This window comes from Hordeum vulgare, chromosome 5H, assembly GCF_904849725.1.
Source record: "Hordeum vulgare subsp. vulgare chromosome 5H, MorexV3_pseudomolecules_assembly, whole genome shotgun sequence".
In the NCBI taxonomy this organism is placed as follows: domain Eukaryota; kingdom Viridiplantae; phylum Streptophyta; class Magnoliopsida; order Poales; family Poaceae; genus Hordeum; species Hordeum vulgare.
This window is the reverse complement of record NC_058522.1, coordinates 426,257,835-426,279,196: the sequence shown is the minus strand read 5'-3', so window position 1 is coordinate 426,279,196 and position 21,362 is coordinate 426,257,835. Positions and strand designations below refer to the sequence as shown.

The following is a 21,362-nucleotide window of genomic DNA, read 5'->3' as shown; positions in this document are numbered from 1 at the left end:
GTGGAGGCGCATTTCCCAAAATTTCAACAAGCATATTACACTTAAGGATAGGTTCTTGCCTAATGAATATTTCATCTATTTCATTTCTTTCATTCATATATATATCATTTTCATGATATAACAAATATTTCTCTAAAAGATCAGTACGAGGCACAACAATAAAAGTAAGACCAATAATAACATCCTCATTCGATAAATCTTTCGCGTGATGTTGTTTGGTGAACTTCAAAAAATTAAATTCATGAGATTCATCACCAAACTTAACTCTAACTTCCATTTTAAGACAATCAATTTCCAGTATTTAGAAAGGGTCTATCAATGAAACAAAAATTATCTTGTTCAGATCCAAGTGTTAAGAAATCAATAGGATATTTGATCTTACCATAAAATAGTTCAACATTCCTTACAGTAATTCACATAGTTCATCCATAAAAATTAAGTGCATTTCAGGATATCGTTCCATCTCCTGAATAAGGATTAACATGTATTTTTTTTAAATGCCGAGAGTGATTTCATAACAAGTGTAAGCCTCTGGCCAAACCATCAGTAATATAATTTCTTTTACCCCAAAAAAAAAAGATGCAAAGTTTTCCAAAGAAAAGTTTGTTTGGAAAAAGGAAACATCCCAAACACGCGCACCCCCTCGATTTAGGCCGATCAAAGCCATCGCACGACGCCACGCTCAAAGAGAAACGGATCGTGTGCCTAACAGCATCTACGACCAGGAAGGACTCCAACTCCACCCTAGTCACAGATCGCAATGATGGAGTCACCAGTGCCCTTTTCTCACGCGGCGGCTCCGATCGGCGAAGGCACTCCGGCCGCAGCAGGAACAGCAAGGCGCGTGGGGCAACCCCGCGATCGCCGCAAGCGCAGGAGGATCGCCGAGGAGAGCGGCGGCTGGGCGTCGCTCCCCGGCGACCTGGTCCGCCTCGTCGCCGAGCGGGTGCGGCTCGTCGGGGACGTGGTCGACTACCTCTCTCTCCGCGCCGCCTGCTCCGGCTGGCGCTCCAGCACGGATTTCCCCCTCAGCCCGCAGGAGCAGTTCCATTACTGCCGCCCCGGCGACTTGGTCGCGCTCTGCGACGGCGACGAGACGCGCCCGGACGACGCATGCCACATCGCCTTCTTCAAGCCCAGCACGGGACGGCGCCTCCGCGTCCGCTTGAAGCTCAAGGGCTACAGGATCGTCTCCTTCAGCGGCGGCCTCCTCGTCCTCGTCCACAAGCGCTTCTCCACTCTTCGCTTGCTCCACCCCTTCACCCGGAGCGACGTCGACCTCCCGCCCATGGCCTCGACCTTTCGCATCGTGGTAGGCGTCAAAGACAAAAAGGGGTGCTTCCTCCGCATGAACGCCGCCATCTGCGCGAGCGCCGCGGCGGCGGCCCCCGACGCCTCCATCGACGTGGTGGCCTGGTTCCCGAGGGAGAAGGCCATGCTCTGGGCCAAGCCCGGCGATGCCAGCTGGAACGCCATCTACCTCGACGTCGTGCTCCAGAGCGTCCTCGCCTACCGTGGCCGCCTCTATGCCACCACCCGGGACTCGGCAAACATCCTTCAGGTCTACCCTCAGAGCAATATCTTTCCGGTGGATACTCCTATCCCCGACGAGCTCGGCCCTCCATCGGAATGCCGCTCCTTCCTCGTCGAGTCCAACGGCCGCATGCTGCTAGCTGTTCGCTACTATGACGCGCCTCCCAACAGGACACACACCGCCGTCAGGATCTTCGACGTGGATCTCGACCGCCGGCAGCTGGCCCCGGTGAGCAACATCGGCGATCGCGCCCTGTTCCTTGGTCAGGACAGATGCCTGTCCGTCTCGTCCAAACACCTGCCGTCCATCAGAGCAAACTCTGTCTACTACTCGTCATCTGAAAGCCCTGTCATGTTATACTCTCTCAGCAGTGACTGCCCCGACGACCACGAGTGTTCGTGGGCGTCGTGCCGCGCGCGGCCCTTCGCCATTGCTGACCATCTCATCACATACTGCAACCATCTCGAGTGGTAAGCATACCCTGTACTCTACACCCCTTGTACTATGACTATGAGGTAACTAGGATCATGACTTCCAGATCGAGCCTAGGTTTTATCCAGTAAAAAAAAAAAGATCAAGCTTAGTTTCAGACTCACATCCTAATCTATTTTCTGAATCCTCTCTTGTTTGTTGTAGGGCGAGAGGACTCATGTTTTGTGAGCATTGGTGTGGGCTAGGTTTTTCCAAGGAACTAAAGGAGAAAGTCAGGAAGCAAGATTCACAGATGCGTATTCCAACTGATGCCGCCAAGGAGAAGACGAATTTTACACAATATATATAATATGATCCAAATACAATACAAGAAGTGAGGCCAAATTACGGGTACTCTTATAAATATACTACTAGTACGAAGCATTGAGTAGTACTCTCCTAAATATAAGACATTTTAGATATTTCACTACAAGACTACGTATGAAACAAAATGAATGAATCCACACTCTAAAATATGTCTATGTGCATTCGTATGTATTTCATAGTGCAATCTCTAAAAAGTCTTGTATTTAGGAACGGAGGGAGTATATCGTAGTTATCCTAACCATTGGTTTCCTTGGTCAATCATTTTTCAGCTGTCGAAACCAGCATTGTAGTCATTGGGGATGCAAGCTGGGCGGGCTGATCCCCTGATGTATAATAACATAGTACTACAAAGATAGTGTTAATTTTTTATGAATGATATGTGAATTATGAGCTAATTGATGAGTTTTGCGGGGCGAAGCAGAATACCGCTTGCACCCCTACTAGCCACGGAGGCGCCGTAGTGGCGCCTGCCTGGCCAGCGGCAGAGACAAGGGCGACCAATAGAGGCCCTGCCCTTCCACTGACAACACTGAGTTATGTCTAAGACTAGTTGTAATGGGGAGTATTATATACTGGTATCATGTATATGATACTAGTGTATGGTACTATATTCGTAATGCATAGTATCATATGTTATTATCATAGGATAGTTCATTTATTATCATGCATGACACATAATAGCATAATATTTAATATGATACAGTCTCATGATATGATACTCAACCTTCTTTTTTCCGTTTAATTCTATATCGTCTCATCAAAATTAATTAGTTGGCATGCATGATACTATCTATGATACTTTTATTACGACCAGCGTAACATGCATGTAAATAGATAATTGTTGGCTGCTAAAACAATACTAGTTCTCTTCAACTATAAATATTTAGATATAAAAAATATATAATTTTAATGGGCTGGCCCTTTCCAACAAGGATTAAAAACACTCTCGCCCTTCCCACTCATTTTTCTTGGCTTCGCCACAGCCTATGGTCACAACATGGTGCACGCTCCGAGCACCAGCTTATTACGAGCCCCTGGGCTAAAATGTACTACTCCTTCCAATAGAATTAATTAACATTGTCTCTACACAAAATAGTCATTGTATACAGACTACGTCATTTCACTAGATTGTAGGGAGTACAAACGAATTGAAGTTGAACGAAATAAAAGCCTTTGCAACTGTAAACAAGACACCATTGGATGATTATTCACTGTTCCTCAAGGCACCCTGGGTATGCATCTTGACCGGCTGGATCTGGCCGCTCCACTGCCGTCGGCGGATCGTCGCCCTGCGTGTGGTGATGGGTTGGGCCCCTCCCCCACTCGATTCGGATGTTGTCCCCGACGTCGTTGTGCACTCACCGTAGCCGTCGTTGGCTGCATCATGGGCCGCCCTCGCCGACGACGATGGCGGCAGTGACGATGACGACGAGCTCACCCCAATGACGTCGTTGACTGCCAGATCCAGCATGGTGCGCGTTCAGGATGCGGTTGTAGTCGATGCTGCTCATGAGGCGGCTTCGGAGCTGGGATGGGAGAAGGTGGGGGGCCGGCGTCGGTGCAGCAGGAGTTGGCACCCGTGCCGTCGCACAAGATGGAGACTGCCAGCTCCCTCGCCTTCAAGCGGAGAGCCTTCGGCCTTCGTTATTGCTCCTTGGCACTGAAGCATTTCGTCACCGTTGTTGCGGTCCTGTCAGATGCCTCGCATGTGGTCTCCCGGGCCATCGTGAGCGTGGTTGTCCCTCGTGCCGGCCTTTGGGGGGAGGTCCTCACCTCCGTCCCCGCTCGCCTCCGGCTTCCCCGATCGTCCCAAGGACCTGCCGGCCTGCCGAGTTCCTCGCCACTGTAGCCTTTCGACTCCTGGATCTCCGCATCCGTAACAACGTTTCTGGGGTGCTTGATCTTCGGTCTCTCGGCTTGTTCTCTTGGATTGAATTGTCGTTGTAGTTTGGGGTACCCGATGTCTTGTGTCGGGATCACTTTGCATGGTGATCGTGTTGGTGAGTTGTTCGTATGTGGTCAGTTTGTGTCGGTTTTCATCCGGTTTTTTGTGAATTAACTGGGCAATTTTTTTTCTTTTAAATTAATTGATGAGGCAAAGTTTTTGCATCCCTTTTGGAAAAAAAATTAACCAGGATGTTCACCATACCTCAACGAGCGGTAGCATGGATGGAGACAGTCTTATGCCTCAGCCCAGGGCATCACTCGCGCCGGCGCCAGCCGCCTTCGCTTTGAAGTACTGAATGACGAGGTTCCAAATCATTTGTCTTTCCTCCTGGTATCAAAAGGTCTTGGGAAGATCAATTTCTGAAACGGAATTACCTGTGTATGACAGTATCGCCTCCTGCGTTTGTACGATGATACAATGGATTGTGAAGATGCTGCATCAAGTTGCAACCAACGCTGCCTATCATGCCGGGATCAGATAACTTTTGTCGTACATGAAACATTGCTCTTTTTGTAAGCCAGATGCTGGTCTGCTCCATGCCTTCACTGGTGCTGCTCTTGGTTGTTTATCACGACAGAAAATGCTTGAACTCCACGGTCCACTTTTTTTTTTTGAACTCCACGGTCCACCTCAGTGCATAGAAAACAATGTTTTCTAAAGTTCTTCTGCCCCACCAACATTACGATGGGTGTTGAGATGACGATTTTTCTCATTTTAGTTGTGCTTGTATTTGAATTCAACTTTTTTCTATCCACTTCTAGCTTTACATTTCCTTTGTTCTATGTTTCTTTTCTAGGTTTATCTGTCCATTGTGTTGTTTTGTTCATCTGTAATAACATAGTGTCCCTCTTTTCAGTAACATACCCTTGTATAACATTACCGCAAGCTTCAGTTGTGTAATCGTTATTCCAGTATTTGAACCACGAGCTTCAGGAATCCAAATAATCTACACATCCATGTGATCGTTGTTGAATGGTTCATGGTGTCAGCTGAACCTCAAAGAATTTAGTATTAGCATTAGTTTCACAATATATATGCATGCTAATCAACTAATATTAGTTGGTTAATTTCCAGTTATATCCCGTGTTTGTTTCAATGTGTAATTTGTCGTAATGTTGTGGCCTCCCCACATTGCTCCACCTCATGTGTTCTATGAATCCCACCCTACCCTTTATCGCTGTTTGAATCGAATGATGGAATAGCATGGAGTATATATATCCTCTGAAGAGATGCGACGATCTAAAAAGCGTCGGTTCCAGGAGACAGAGGGACAAACCGCACAACGGTTTGGATAAGGGGAGATTTCCTCCTAATTATAATATGTAATTTAATCTTAACCGCCACGGCAAGTAGCATGGCAATCATGCTCGCCATGGGCTCCTTAAGCCTTGTACAAGCTAGGTGTTTAAAGAAGTGCTTAGAAAAATAAACTGAATTTTACTAAGCATCTACCCTCTATAAATAAACACCAATGCATAAAGAAAGACTAATTTATTTCTCCCTGCATTGTACAAGGCCTTAGAAGCTCTCATGTTGATGGAAGAATCTACTACGGACATAAACCCATTTTGCTGGAAAATGGATAGAAGTAAACAATAATATTCTTCTATGTTTGACTGGAAGGGGTGTCTCTTTATTGTAGACAATACTTGATCACAAGCCCATAATTCATTCAAACTCTAATACGATCTTTAAACTGATCGGACTCTTTCCTAGCAAAAGTTATTTGATCAACTAGGGCTCTGATAAGGGACAACACACCATGCTTGATTGGTTGTCCCACATACATAACATCTCACCCTTTTTTGAAAAATAGGTTGCCCGCAAGTTGTAACTTGTCAAGTGCAGACAAAAGACCGAAAGTGGTCGGACCCTTCCCCTGCACAAGAAGGAGCTACAAGCACCAGGCTGCCCTTTTTATTGAAAATGCTCTAAGAACAGGGTCAGTCAGTCACACGCTTAGGCTGCCTGGCACCCAGTGTGTTCCACGCAGGCACTTCATCTATTAATAGATCGGCAGATGCAGTAAAACTGACAGAACTTTTATACGATGTCGTTAAGTCTGTAAATTAACATTTCAAGACAATCTAGAGTATGTACTAATAGCAAGGCAGAAAAGAATTACAGACTAAGGAAGTGACAAAATCTCAAAAAGATCTCTAAGGCCTGCCCTGTGAGTGCGGGAGTATCAATCTCCCCACAATCCTTGCTCCCATGGGCTTGTGCATGTAATTCAGAAACAACTTGCTTGCCTTACTGCGGCGCTCCGTCGTCAAACTCGTTCATGTGGTCTAACAGGTAGTTTGCGGCTAGGGTCTCATCCTTGTTGCAGGCGAAGTAAACCTCCAGAACAAGCGCCCGGTCAAAGCCCATTCCCTCAAGCTGCATAAGCAAAATGTAGTGAGGTTTTATCATGGTGCCACAAACAAGTATGACAAAGTAGACAAAAATGCAGATGCAGGCAGTTGTGGAGAAACTTTCTCAACATCAATGAACTTACACGAAGTATAGCTTCATTCTCCTCAGGAGTAACAGCTATGGTCTGAGGCACTCCCTCAGCAAACTGCTCTAGGAGATTCCTGGTGAAGCAAGTATGAGATTGTCAAGCAACATGCAAAAGCCCAAAGTAAAATGTCACGGCGATGAAAAAAATTCATACTCGTCTTCATCGCCCTCAGCTGGCTCATTGATTAAACGAAGGAACTCAGCCTGGTTGTCCTGAATCAACTGCAAAATCTGAGGGTTTTGCTTTCCCAGCTCTTGAAGCAGTGGCTGTAAAAAAAATGATCCTGTTAGTCAGCTGTCATAAGTAGATTTGGGACAAAGAAAAAGAGCAGCAGCACAAAATGTACCTGTAAGATCTGAGGGTTAGCCTGCACTAAAGAAAGTAAGCTTCGGAACTGCGCATTGTTACGCAAAACATCCAGATTTCCCTCACCAGCAGCATTTGTGGAAGCATTTGGAAGGGCCTGCAAGGTACAAAGGGCAAGCATTAAAAATATGCAAAAGAGGTAACCGCAGACCACACAGAGGGAGAGAGGGAGAGAGTACTTGAGGGAAGAGGTCCAAGGGACTAGCATTAGGACCAGAGGAGGCAACTGCAGGTTGAGTTGCTAGTGAAGCCTGGGCAGGATCAGCTGGCTGGGCACTTGGTGCTGGTGCAGGAATCTCCATCGGCTCCGGAATACCCTACAATTAAGATCAAAGGGTATTAGTTGTATAGCCAAGAGATCTGCAATATAAGTTGTGTCAACATGTATTTCCTGTAGTACATATTTACACAGATTCAAAGACGGGTAAAGCTTGTAAAAGACATAAAGTCAATAATTTAGTAATTTACTCATCTGTAGCTTTATGTAAGCAAGGCATTATGTGTTCTATTGAAGAACACTGAGTCATAATCAAACTAAGGGAGGATATCTTCTTACAGAATATAAATACTCAACAGCCCGCTCCGGGTTGTTGAATGCAGCACGTAGGGCACGAAGCACAGTATCTCTGTCCCATGTTCCACCGCCCATTTCAAGAATTGACTGAATTGTTGCCTCTAGGGTGCCTCCCGCAACAAGGTTTGAAGCAGCCTGACCATAAGTTTCTGCTTCGGTGCTGCACAGATGACAGTAGTAAAGATCATGTCAAAGGTTAAGAGGTAGTAATATAACTTCTTGAAATAGGAAACACATTTTATGAGATTACAAATCAAAATAAGATGAAATAAAGAATATAAATCAACTCACGAGACAGCAACAGCAGGAGCTGGTGAGGCTGTGGCAGCTGGAGCAGGAGCACTGACAGGTACACTACTTCAGTAAAGATAAGGATAGGGTTATCTAGCTGGCAACAACCACTAGCCATATAACATAACAATAATAATACAAATCAATAATAGGAAGCTATCATTTACTAACAACCTTTGGAGACTTTCCTGATTATAAGTTAAAAAGAAACTATAGCCAAGATACTATGGGCCAGTTCTTTTGACGGCTTAAAAAATAAGCCGCCTCCCTGATTTATTGGGGCTTCTAAACTAGATATTGGATAACTAATTTAGAAGCCTCAACAAATTTAATAGGAGGCTTATTTCTTAAGCTGGAGAGAGGCAGTTTATTTTTTAAGCCAGCCAAAAGAACTGACCCTAAAATACATATCTTCTGTGACTGATTAAGAAAGATAGAAATACAGACTTGTGCATCTCATGGCATGTCAATTAAAATGGCAAGGCAGCACTTCTATACCAAAAAATATCTTTAAAGAGACCAAAAGAAACACTGAACACAACAAAATATATCTGAAAAGGATCAAATCATTTTTTTCATATGAGTAAAACTCACATAGGTGCTGGCGCAGACACTGCTTGAGGTGCTGGTGTGGCTGGTGCTTGAGAGGCAGGAGTAGCAGGCACTGTCTGAGTAGGGGGTGCCTGCATAATAAATGCAAGTCAAAAAGTAGAATCACACCAATAGAAGAACATAGGCACCATAACATAATAACACTATAGTATATATTTTTGGTGAGTTAATGAGAAATTCAACTTTACACCAGAAAAAAACAAAAATAGATAACAAAAATACATAGAGTCAAGAGCTCGTAGTTGTGAACTTCGTAAAAATCTGCTATTCTAACTCAACTATATAGTTGGCTGAGAGCTTAACTATCTCTGCCTATTAAAGGAACAACGAACTTAAAGTGTACCATCATAGTTTCAATGAAAAAAAAATGGCGAAAGGTACTGTATGCAAATAACTCCAAGAATCATGACAAATTTTTGGATATATGGTACGAGTGAAAAAAAAATTGCGCCAAAAGAACATAAATAAAGACACTTTAGTGGTGAGCAACCCATATCAGTGCAATCAAGTTCCAACTCACCTGATTTGACGGTTCCTTGGATTTAGCTGGAGCTGCACTTGATGAGCCCTTATTCTGTGAAAGGTCGAAAGTCAGAAGCAATAACAACAATCATCTATCTTATGATCAGTTAATAGAAAGCAGTCCTGAAGCAACTCTAGCCTGTAGCCATTCCAAAACGAAGTTTGTACAAAAACTAGGACCAGCAATAGAAACACCTACACCTTTTAAGGCAATTTCAATAGAGACACTGAAGTTCATTACGTTCCTAGAGTTCAAGATCTTGATATCCGAAAGAGATACTTATGATGCACAAGGGAAGGTATTGTTATGAAAAAAAAAATAGCATCCTACGCATCGCTATGGTACTCCACAATTTTATGATATCTATTAAACTAGTATCAAGCAGGATGCGTACCTGTCTAAGCATTATCACAAGAAAGTTGTTTTCAACAACTTTGTTTTCCTCCAACGTAGTCTCATCCTTAAGAACTGACCCTTGGTAGATGAGCATTTGTTGATCAGCTGGGTACACATTTTGCCCTTGTGAACTCTCAATGAGCTTCTTTACATCAGAAACCTGAATCAATGAACCAATTACTAAGTTGTAGCATTCCAATTGCAAAGAATCGAAAGAACCAGGAATTCACATGCTGGTAGAATCTAAAGGCTACATAACCCATACCATGTAACCACACGGCAATAAACCCCAGTATCTTTACACATATGAATGATTGTTTGGCAAAGACCCGCCTATGATTCTACCATGCTGGCAAAATCTGAAGGCTACGTAACCCCATGCCATGTAAACACACGGCAAAGACCCCAGTATTTTTACACCTATGATTGTTTGGCATAAAGTGAAGTAGCATATGTCATCATATAGATAATTATATCATTTCAGTTAGTTCGGCCAAATATTTCTCTACTATTTGCTTCACTAGTAATACACAATACATGAGTAACAAAAATGCTAAGTAGCAATACAGTAACAGTTAAGAACGCCCATTCCCATTCTGTTGCTACACTGTGTACTGCAACTGCACTTGCACATTCATACAAAGAAAAGGTAGCTACAGTCCACAGATAAAAAAGATGTGGCCAGCCCGAACCCTGTCTCCAACTGACTCTAATTTGTAATATTGCTTTCCCTCTAGTAGTTGCCAGTATTCCATTCCTTGGGTTTGATACAAAATACTTAAGAAAGAACAACCACCTTCGTCATATAGTCCTAATCTATTTTGGCAACAGCACGAAAGGTTACTGAAGTTTACACCAGCCAGCAAATGTATGTATTTCTAAAGCTTCAAATGCTCCTGTGCAAACAGTCCGCATTAGCAGACAGAAAGAAGAAGAAAATCCAGCATTACATTGTATATTTCGCATAAATTAATTCTCTGCAGTCCTTATAACATATAATAGATTAACAAGACATCCAGCCGCCACTAACATACGGCAACTAAGGCCTGCAATTTCAAGAGTTTCATCCGCACACAAATGAAAAGGTCCATAAATCGATGCTACCTGTAGTAGCATGCAAGGAGAAAGTCCGACCAGAACGACCCTTAGCTTCTGCACTTCGGTTCACGGTCAGGATTCAAGTTGGTTGTGCATCTGGTAACACACGAATCAGTACAGCCTCACAGATTCCACGCCCCTGTATACTCGCCAAACAATCATAACCTACACATCGACGCGACCATGACCTAGGCGAACTCCGCATCTGCTCTCCGCTCCGCCCAGAGCAAAGCCCAAACAAACGAACCACAGATTGGATTCGCGGCGCCATCGCTCGCGCAGCACACAACTCGCGACTCAGCAGTTCCCCGCACGCCCCACCAATCCCCCGGCGCGAAAACCGTGCCCCGCGGGGCAACTCGATAACCCACCCCCCTAAATCTCGCCCAGATACGCCAACCCTCGCGACGACTGACGGACAGATCGGGAGGGGGCGGGGCGGGAGCGGCCGTACCTTGTCGGCGGGGTTCACTTCGATCTCGAACTTGGAGCCCTTGAGCGTCTTCACGGAGACCTTCATCTCGCCGCCGCGCTCGCGTGCGTCGGTCGCCGCGCTCGACGAGTTCGAGAGGAGGCGGAGGCGGAGGGGGGAGAGAGGGGAGAGAACAAGGAGGCGGCGAGTTTTCTCTGTTTTTTGTTTTTTATTTGGGCCCCTGGCGCACCGTGGACGGGCGGTTTTGTGGGTTAACCCCTCTGGTTTGTTGTATTTTTAGTTTAGTACAACGCGGCCGTGCTTCTCTGCAAGGGTCGCTTTTTGTGTCTTGATCGTTTTTTGTTTTCTGACGTTGGAGTGGAGGCTTCAAAGCTAAAGAGTAGACAGGGACCCAGGCGGGACCGCGGGGGCATCTGCTGACCATGTAATTCCCGAAAAAGAAAATCCGCTGATTATTATGTCAGTGATGTGCGTTTGGGATGTTACAAACACAAGCAACTCCACCTCTTAAAAAAAAAACTCTCACCAACTGACAAGCAACTCCATCTCTCGAAAGAAAAAAAATAACTTTCACCAACTGACAAGTAAATCCATCTCTCGAAAGAAAAAACTCTCATCAACTGACAAGCAACTCCATCTCTCGAAAGGAAAAACTCTCACCAACTGACAAGCAAGTGTCATGTTTATGTTATTTTCATCCAACAAACTAATATATACTGTGCTTTCTCTAAATATTAAGAATTGGACAGCAAGAGAGTTATGAACTACGTACGTTACTAAACAATAGCTCAACAGAGTTTTATGTATGTAATTGATTTACACCTATCATATAGTATGTGTGATGAGCAACTTCAAAATTAAAATTAAGCTATGATGATTTAGATCGTTGGATAACTTAAACTTACATATATACATATTAGTATCAGTCTTTTGTTCATCAAGTTTTAGTTGCTTACCACGTGCGCCACGTGTTATGTTAATATGGGTCTTCGGATCGATAAAAAAGCATCAAAGACTCCATATTAAGCGCATGTTTACCCCGTGTCTTATAACTTTTTTTTAAGCGACACAAAAGGAATTGAAAATCAATATAATTGTTAATCGTCAAATTCTTGAAACTACCTTATTGTTGTACCGGTGATTATTATTATAAAATTAACACATAAACAAATGCCAGGAAATCTACACCTCCATCGTTTTCTCAAGTAAGCATAGGAAAGTGAGAGTGGTGTTTTGGTGCCAAGGCTCAGATGCTCCCGTAATTTTGGTTGTTGCATGTGCTATTGAATTCGAAAAAAGGAGGCTCGGGCGTTAGTTCGGTTCCGCTGAAAAGTCTAGTATTTGAGATGTACTACTGTGGAAAATTTCATACGGTGGGGCCATTATGTATTGTGGGAGTGCAATTCAATTTTGGGTAGTCAGCTTTGTTCGTCTCGAAATGCTGATCCATGGAACATCAACGTCTAATCTATCGGAGCAATGGCACAATTTGCCAAGCAACACTGCTCAGCTTCATTTAGACTACTCGTTCACATACGAGTGCGTCCTTGAGGATGAATTATGTGACCGACCATTATAGAGGATGAGATGAATTTTCTACTAGATCTAGTTGATAAGCACAGTCTCCAATTGAAAGTGCGTTATATCGACTAGAGGGGGGGTGAATAGAAGATTTTTAGAATTTCATCACTGAGGAAATTCCTTTTGAGGAAATTCCTCACTGATGACTAACTTACAGCGGAAACAGTAAAGGATCAGAAGTGCAAAGTTTCACAACAGCAGTTTTTCAGAGCTAAGAATGTGAAAACAGATTGCACTGTGAGCAGGCACGCAGAATACAGATGAGGATTAATTGACGTGAAGAATTTGGGGTTGAGGAAATTCACAGAAAGTCTTCAGCAAATTCTTCAAACAGTCGCAGTGAAAGTCATCAACACATAATTCGAGGAAAGTAAGGAGTTGAGGAATTAGAACCCGTTTCTCAGTGAAGACAATCGTTGATGACCCAGTTCCAACTGCTGTGACAGTCGTACATCTGGTTTGGAGCGGCTTGGTATTGAAACCAGAGGACACACAGTCCCGGGACACACGGTCCCTACCGTATTCTCCTTGAGCTAAGGACACACAGTCCTCGCCCAACACTCGTGGTAAGTCTTCACGGCAGACTTTCAAACCCTCACAAACTTGGTCACCCGGCGATTCACAATTGACTGCTGGAAAGCTCTAGACCATGACGCCTAACCGTCTGGAGGATGCACAGTCCTCAAAGGTAAAAGGCTTCAGTCCCACACAGGAACAACTTCTTCAGTGATGCTCAATCACTAGGTTTGGTTTGTGGTTTCGGTGTATGGGGTATTTCCTCACTGATGAATTACTCTCGAAGACTCTGAGGAATTGGGTTGCTCTTATGGCAAGTGTCAGTTTCTAACGGAGCAGCCAACCAGCTAATGGTTGTGGGGGTGGCTATTTATAGCCTGGGAGCATCCCGACATGATTTGACACTAATGCCCTTAAATAATATGACCGTTGGAGTGGATAAGACCAATGACTTGGCGTGGCTATCGAAACGGTCAGAACCCTCAACTGTGAGAGTCCTCATGTCACTCGTATTCCTCACTTGAGGCTTTTGGTAGGATTAGGCTTGGGTTGAGCATCATGAGGAAATTCATTCCGAAGTGTAACTTCGACCCCCTTTAACAGTACGGTGTTCCTATTACTCAAATGTGAAGAAAATAAAACAGAAAGAGTAAATCTTCATGCTTCAAATTTTTCAAAGTGATTTTCTTTAGGACACAACGGATTCCTCAATATCAGTATCTTCATGAGGAATATCAATTTCATCGCAGATTCCTCGCGATTCATTTCTTCAGCTTCAGACCAATTTCTTCAACCGAAGATATATATTTTTAGGGGTCGATATTCTTCAAATATCTCAAACTCCTCAATGACTTATAGATCCTGTGTACACTCATAAACACATTAGATACTTAACCTATAAGTCTTCAAACCACCAAAATCACTAAGGGGCACTAGATGCACTTACAATCTCCTCCTTTTTGGTGGTTGATGACAATTAGGTTAAGTCTTCAACAGGGATCAAAAATAAGAAGTGTAAATACTCATTTGAGGAATTTGAAATCAAGATTCAGAGAGACTCCCCCTGAAGATGTGCATATCTTGAGGATTTTGCTTTTCACAGCAAATGCACATTGATGATTTATATCATGGAGATCTCCCCCTGAGTCTTGTAAATCATGCATATATGTAACATATCATATGAAGAAAATGAAAATGCATGATGACAAATGGTATCTGACGAATTCCAGCATGCGTGCATTAAAACTTGAGGAATAAGCATGCGAAGAAAAACGTTCAAAAGCGTCAGAGTACCATCAGGCTTAAGTTACAACTCATTACATAAAAACTTCAGAAGAGCCAAGATTTTGTAACTTAAATATAGTTCATAAGCCCCAAAAATATCCCGCTTGAAGACTAACTCTCAAGTTTCTCCCCCTTTGTCATCAAGTGACAAAAAGGGACAAACTGAGGACTAACGTCCGTGAAGACTTCACTTCGTGGCAGTTGAGGAAGAGCCGTGATGCTTCTTGGGAGTACTCTTCTTCCTTGGACCGGTAGCAGTGTCGAGCTGTTCTTCATCAGTTTCAGCAGTGCGGAATGAAGAAAAGGAGCTGTCTTCAAGGTCTGGCACTAGAATAGGCCTGAACTTCTTCTTGGGAGGCCACGACCATTCAAAGTCTCGCTCAAAGTCCATTTCTTCAAGCTCAATCTGAGTCTTCAGATGTGCAAGTGTAGCCCAGGTGCGATCAAAAACCTCATGCAGATTGTGATGGTTGAGCTTCACAGAGTTCTGTGTTTCAATGAGGGTTTTCACAATGGCGCCAAACTGGCGTTTGACCCACTTGTGATTGCGATCCACCTTCTGGTGAAGACTGAGGAGGAGCTCTCTTGTATTCATCACGCGAGGAGGAACGGGGCTTGCCGGACGAGTCTCAGTATCATCCCATGAAGAATAAGCTTCTGGTTCTCTGAACTGGCCATCAAGGGACCTACTGCCTTCTTCAATCACTGATTTGCCTTTTCCTTCAATGGACTCGAAAGTCTTCTTGTTGACCCGGATAGGAGGCATATAACCAATATGGTTTTGGAAATCAGCGTGGAAGTTGATGCATGTCCTTGTCCTGATGAATCTCATGATCCATGGGGCATATATCATGTGATCAAAAGGACACATAGCATTGTCGGCCAAAGTCTTCAAGAAGAAATCATGGATGTTGATAGGAATACCATGGATAATGTTGAAGAGGATATTCTTCATGAGGCCTACGACATCTTCTTCATCATCATGGCCTTTGATCGGCGCGAGCACACTGCAGAGGATTCTGTAGACAGACCTGGGTGTGTACTTGAGCTCGTGGACGAGGAAGGTTGTTCTCGGAGATTTTCCTTCAGCCAAAGGCTTCATGAGGACTTCCATCATCCCATTTGGCAGCTCACGCTCACCATAAAAGCGTCACAGCCTCATCTAAGGGAATTGGTACAAGCAGTTCTCGGAGAAGTTCAGTAGCAGGAGCCTTGTAGTGAGTGTTTTGTGACATCCAGTCAAACACCCAAGTGTTAATGTCTTCAGGGTTGCCGGATATGTGAAGAGTGGCATAGAACTGAAGAATTAGCTCGTTGTTCCAGTCAGAGATGTCGGAGGACATAGGTAGTAAACCAGCATCATGGGGTACACTGAGGACTGGCTCCACGCACGGTATTGCTTCAAGTTCAACATGAGGAATATGCCTGTGCTGGAATATCTTGTTTCGTCCACATAGCACAGAGGCATAGTAATTCATCTGAGTTCTAGTCCAAAACTTCAGATGCCTCATTTGAGGCTTGTCATAGGGGTTTTCTCCAATGAACTACATGCGTTCTTCAAAGAAATTTTCCTTTTGAAACTTAGGACGCTTGGAGAATGGATGACGCTGAACTGGCTTAAGATTTTGTTGAGGAACAGGAGGGGAGACAACAATGACAGTCTCTGGGTTGAGCATGATGAATGCATTGTCTTGGTCAGGTGCATTCTCCTCAGCATTTTCCTCAGGGTGAGGAATTTCAGCGGCTGGTACTTCAGGCTGAGGGGATGGAGCTGGCTGGGCTTCAGGCTGAGGGGCTTGCTCTGGCTGTGCATCAGGCTGAGTAATAGCTTCTTCTTGCTCAGTTGGAGGAGTTGGGTCAGCCTGTTCCTCATCTTGAGGATTTTGCTCAGAGCGTTCAATGTCATCAGTTTGAGGATTTTCAGTTTGTTCTTCCTCAGCTGGCTTGGTGGCAGATGCAGTTTCATCAGCTGGTGCAGCTGATTCTTGAGGAGTGTCTTTCTAAGGAATGAAAGGCTGAGAACTGTCGTCTATATGAATTTCCTCGCCAGTGTGTTCCTCAGAGGCGGCATCCTTCATTTCCTCATCTGCCTTTTTCGCTGGATCATCAATGATGACCATTTCATAAGAAGGAGCGACATTTAGGGGCACAGGGTCCAGAGGAGCAGTTTCTTCAAGTGCTTTGAGGCGCTTGGCCTCTGTTTCTTCTTTTGCTGAGGAGGCCTTTCTCTTTTTGGCTTCCTTCTCAGCAGCCCTGGTTTTCTTCACGTCTGATGCAGACGGAGTCATCTTCTTCACCGTTGAAGCTTTTGGTGAAGGGGTTCTCTTGACAGATTCTTCAGCTGGTATTGAGGAACCAGATCGAACAGAGTCATCAGCTTGCTTTGGCGAAGCAGCTGGGTCAGGGACAATCTCATCAGCTGCAGCAAATTCATCAGCTGGAGTTTCCATGATGATTTCTTCAATAGCCGGTTCATCCTCACGGTGTTCTTGGTGTACTTCCTCAGCTTGAGGAGTTTCCTCATCATGAGGAGATTCATCTGCTGGCTCCTCAATCAAGGGTTGAGAAGTTGGTGCTGGGGGTGCAACCTTCTTGTTGTAGTCATCAACAGCACTAGTGGCCAGCTTGATGAAATTGCTCTTGAGACTCTTACGATCTGACAGCTTTGAATACTTGTCAGTCAATTTCTTCAGCTCTGCCTGTGTTGATACCAGTGCATCAGGAGTCAACTTGAGGAGATTCTGCTTGAGGAATTTCTCCTTTTTAAGCTTTGCAACTTTGGCCTGCTTGGCCTGCTGTTCTTTCCACTTGGCTTCATTGATGAAAGTGGTCACCATGTGGCTGATGCCAGGGGGAAGTTTCAAATCATCAAGCAGAGTGTTTGGGTCCTCATACCAGATGTTGATGTAGTCAAGGAGGACCTTGGGGTCCATTGCCAGAGGAATAGTACTGCCTGATGCTTGAGCTACTCTTTCCTGCTTGATTCTGATGATTGCTTGCAGGGTTTGATCATCAAATTCATCACTGCCCTCTGATGCAGACGGGACGGTGATGATTTTGCTGGGGCTTGGCAGAGTTGCACGTTCAACAGATACCTGAGTCTTCGCAGGAGGTGTTGAAGACTTTGTCTCCGAGTTGATTGCAGTTGGGAGTGAGGAGTTGGAGCTGGCGGTCATAGGCTTCATGACTTGCTTCTGTACTAGTTTCTCTTGAGGCTTTGGCGGTGGTGCTGAGGATTTTGGAGCTGAGGAGATTGGTACTGAGGGCTTTGGCGTTGATGGTTTTGGTGTTGAAGGTTTTGGTGCTGAGGGTTTTGTGACTGAAGCCTGAGCAGACTTCTCTTGAGGCTTTGGAGCCCTTGGTTTTGATGGTACAGACTGCATTTGAGAAATTTCTGAGCCAAAGGTCTCAGCGGCAGAGGAAGTAGCAGCAGCTGAGGTAACAACTGACGATTCATTGAACTTCCTCACTGCAGTTTCCGCCTGTTTCTTGAGCTTAGCCAGATGCTTTTCCTTCTCATCTGAATAGTCATCAATGGTCATGAGGCTTGAGGGATGTGCTACTTGATGATCCTCAAGTGGGGCCCGTCTGCTAGGGGGCTTCAGAGCGAATTTCTTCGCATACTTGGGAGTCACAAATCTATATTCCTTCCATTCCTTCGCCCATCGCCGTTCTATCTTCTGCAGCCGTATCTTCCTCTTGGCCATTGTCTCATTTTCATCAGCATGTAATAGTCCAAGTAAATATCCTCAGGGACATCCACAGCTGTGTTTTGCTCAAGTTTCTTTCCTCCCTTCTGTTTTCTGTCATCCTCCATTTTCTTCAGCTGAGAATTTTGCTGATGAGATTGAACTCTTGAGGATTCTGATGAGACTTGAAGATTTTCTTCCAGAAACCCTGCAAATGAGTTAATGTGATGAGAACCGAGAGATTCATCAGCTGACATGTGTGTACCTGTGAACAGAGTATAGTTGCGAGGAATTTGGAGAGGTCATATGTGTTCTCAGATTTGAAGAAAATGAAAAAGTTTGACAATTGAGGAATATAACCAGTGGTTGAGGAATTTTCCTAAGCATACTGTTCTTGGGTTCCAGAGTTGTACAGATCCGAAAATTCGAACAATTGAGGAATCTCGTGAAAATATTAGATGCTTAGCATAATTCATCAATGATGTGGTGATAGGCAGTGTTTGAGGAATCAAGTGCTTATCGATTCTTGAGGAAAAACAGATTTCACATAGAAGATGTAAAATTTTAGATCTAACTTGCGGTAAAAATGGGATTTATTTACCCTGGAAGGTGCGCGAACACAGAAAGGTGTGTAGAGAAGCTCTTCGGTCGCGTGTCCAATGCACCCTAACCCGGCGACAGAGGACGTCTACGGCGGCGGCGGACGAAGATGGTCCGACTCCGGCGTGGTTCCGGCGATGGAGAAGTCGAGGCAGTGAAGCTCTTCCTCACCGGCGACGAGACTACCAGCGATGGCGCTAGGGTTCGGTGGTGTTTGCTGTGGTAGAAGAGCGATGGAGCGAAGAAGAGTATGCCGAGGGGGATAAGGACATATCTATAGCCAAAAGTTACTGTTGGCGCGAAAATTTCGGACCAAACAGCCCCTGCCTCTACATCTCCGCAGGACACGTGTAGCTCCCGAATAGTGCGGTGGAGATAGTGGAGATCGTGGTTATCCGATCGTGGGAAGTGGGGTTCAGTTACTATGTATTGAAGAAGCAATTTTTGAAGATTTGAGGATTTTCGTTACAAAATCATGATCTGACAAGGACGTAGTGAGGATTTTGAACAAAGTTTCAAGTAGAACGCATATGAAGAATTGAATAGACTGGATGAGTATAGCATAGAGGGAAAGTAGGGTCCGACCACATTCACTTAGCAGAAATATCAATTTGAAGAAATAGCAATAAGTGAATGATGTTGAGGACTTGAAATCACAGTCTATCTAGTCAAATGAAAGTCATCAAGTGTTTTTGAAATATTTTTGTGATAAATCGTCACACTGAAGAACAACTGTTTTGAAGAAAAACACATTTTGAGGAAATAGAACATTTGAAGAAAATCAACTTGAGGAATTTCACATTGGACGGTGGCTTGACCCACCATATAAGAATGTTGATTACAGACGCCGCGTACAATTGTCGTAGGGCCCTGAGAATCAATTTCTTCGTTGATTTCTTCACATTCAGAGTGACATTCTCCATTAGTTGAAGAAAATCGATTCATCATGTGTTGCACATCTAAGTCATCAATTTTGCATAAGTGTTAGGATGTGTGCATGTTTTTACAAAATATTTGAAGATTCTAAGATATTTAGCTCACACCGCAACTTGCAAAACCTTTTCTCATCCAAGGGCTTAGTGAAGATATCTGCCAGTTGATCATCAGTCTTCACATGGTCGATGAGGATATTGCCCTTGAGGACATGGTCCCGAAGAAAATGATGACGAATCTGGATGTGCTTGGTCTTCGAGTGTTGTACTGGGTTGTATGCAATCTTGATAGCACTCTCATTGTCACAGTAGAGAGGCACATTCTTCATGTTGATGCCGTAGTCCTTGAGGGTTTGCTTCATGCATAATAATTGAGCACAGCAAGAACCAGCAACAATGTACTCAGCTTCGGCAGTGGAGAGTGATACACAGTTCTGCTTCTTTAAGGACCAGCAAACTAGTGATCTTCCGAGGAAATGACATGTGCCAGAAGTTGACTTGCGATCCACACGGTCACCAGCATAGTCAGAATCAGAATACCCTAACAGATGAAGATTTGAGCCCTTGGGATACCATGATCCTAGTGTTGGTGTGTGAGCTAAGAATCGAAGAATATGTTTCACAGCCTTATGGTGTGATTCCTTCTGTTTTGCTTGAAAACGTGCACACATGCAAACACTAAACATTATATCTGGCCTAGATGCACATAGATACAATAAAGAACCAACCATAGAACGATATACCAGCTGATCGAAATCTTTACCATTTTCATCAGTGTCGAGGTGGCCGTCGGTAGGCATTGGAGTCTTGGCACCTTTGCATTCATGCATGTCGAATTTCCTCAGAACATCTTTGAGGTATTTCTCTTGTGATATGAAGATTCCATTGCTTTGTTGACGAATTTGAAGACCTAAGAAGAATTTCAGCTCCCCCATCATGGACATCTGATATTCTTCACTCATCATGTAAGCAAATTCATCACTGTATCGTTTGTCAGTACAGCCAAATATGATATCATCGACATATATTTGACACACAAATAGCTCATTATCATAGGATTTAGTGAAAAGAGTTGGATCGAGTGAACCAGGTTTGAAGCCTTTCTTCATGAGGAATTCCTTCAATGTATCATACCATGCCCGAGGGGCTTTCTTGAGACCATAAAGAGCCTTTTTGAGTCTAAAGACTTTGTCTGGATTCTTTGGATCCTCAAAACCTGGGGGCTGAGCAACATATACTTCTTCCTCAAGCTTACCATTGAGGAATGCACTTTTCACATCCATTTGATATAAGATGATGTTATGATGATTAGCATAAGCAAGTAGTATTCGAATAGCTTCAAGTCTAGCAACAGGTGCAAAAGTTTCATCGAAATCTATTCCTTCAACCTGGGTGTAGACTTGGGCTACAAGTCATGCCTTGTTCCTCACCACTTGACCGTCCTCATCTTGCTTGTTTCGGAAAATCTACTTGTCGCCGATGATGTTGTGCTTGCGAGGATCTGGTCGTTTGACGAGCTCCCATACGTCATTCAGCTTGAATTGAAGAAGTTCGTCTTGCATAGCTTGGATCCACTCCGGTTCCAGAAAAGCCTCAACAACTTTTGAGGGTTCTGTGATGGATACAAAGGAAAAATGCCCACAAAAGTTAACTAAGTGTGAAGCTTTTGAGCAAGTGAGAG

General features: G+C 44.1%; 2 protein-coding genes across 5 annotated transcripts; one reads left to right on the top strand and one right to left on the bottom strand.

Annotated features, from left to right (window-relative positions):
• The first annotated feature begins 763 nt into the window (after window positions 1–763).
• On the top strand, window positions 764–2,381 carry LOC123396817. The gene is made up of 2 exons (XM_045091627.1): window positions 764–2,004; window positions 2,171–2,381. The coding sequence occupies exons 1-2, from the start codon at window positions 764–766 to the stop codon at window positions 2,313–2,315; spliced, it is 1,386 nt and encodes a 461-aa protein (XP_044947562.1). The 3' UTR covers window positions 2,316–2,381.
• Window positions 2,382–6,301: 3,920 nt separating this feature from the next.
• Window positions 6,302–11,267, bottom strand: LOC123396360 (probable ubiquitin receptor RAD23). Of its 4 annotated transcripts, none has more exons than XM_045091312.1 (11): window positions 11,101–11,267; window positions 9,547–9,708; window positions 9,150–9,203; window positions 8,612–8,700; window positions 8,018–8,083; window positions 7,709–7,886; window positions 7,332–7,469; window positions 7,133–7,249; window positions 6,940–7,052; window positions 6,781–6,859; window positions 6,302–6,662 (listed from the first exon to the last, which is right to left on the bottom strand). In XM_045091312.1, the coding sequence occupies exons 1-11, from the start codon at window positions 11,164–11,166 to the stop codon at window positions 6,534–6,536; spliced, it is 1,191 nt and encodes a 396-aa protein (XP_044947247.1). In that variant the 5' UTR covers window positions 11,167–11,267; the 3' UTR covers window positions 6,302–6,533. The 4 variants fall into 4 exon arrangements, with proteins under 4 accessions (XP_044947247.1, XP_044947248.1, XP_044947249.1 ...); XM_045091313.1 differs by having other exon boundaries at window positions 8,018–8,080; XM_045091314.1 differs by having other exon boundaries at window positions 8,018–8,068.
• Between the last annotated feature and the right edge of the window lie 10,095 nt (window positions 11,268–21,362).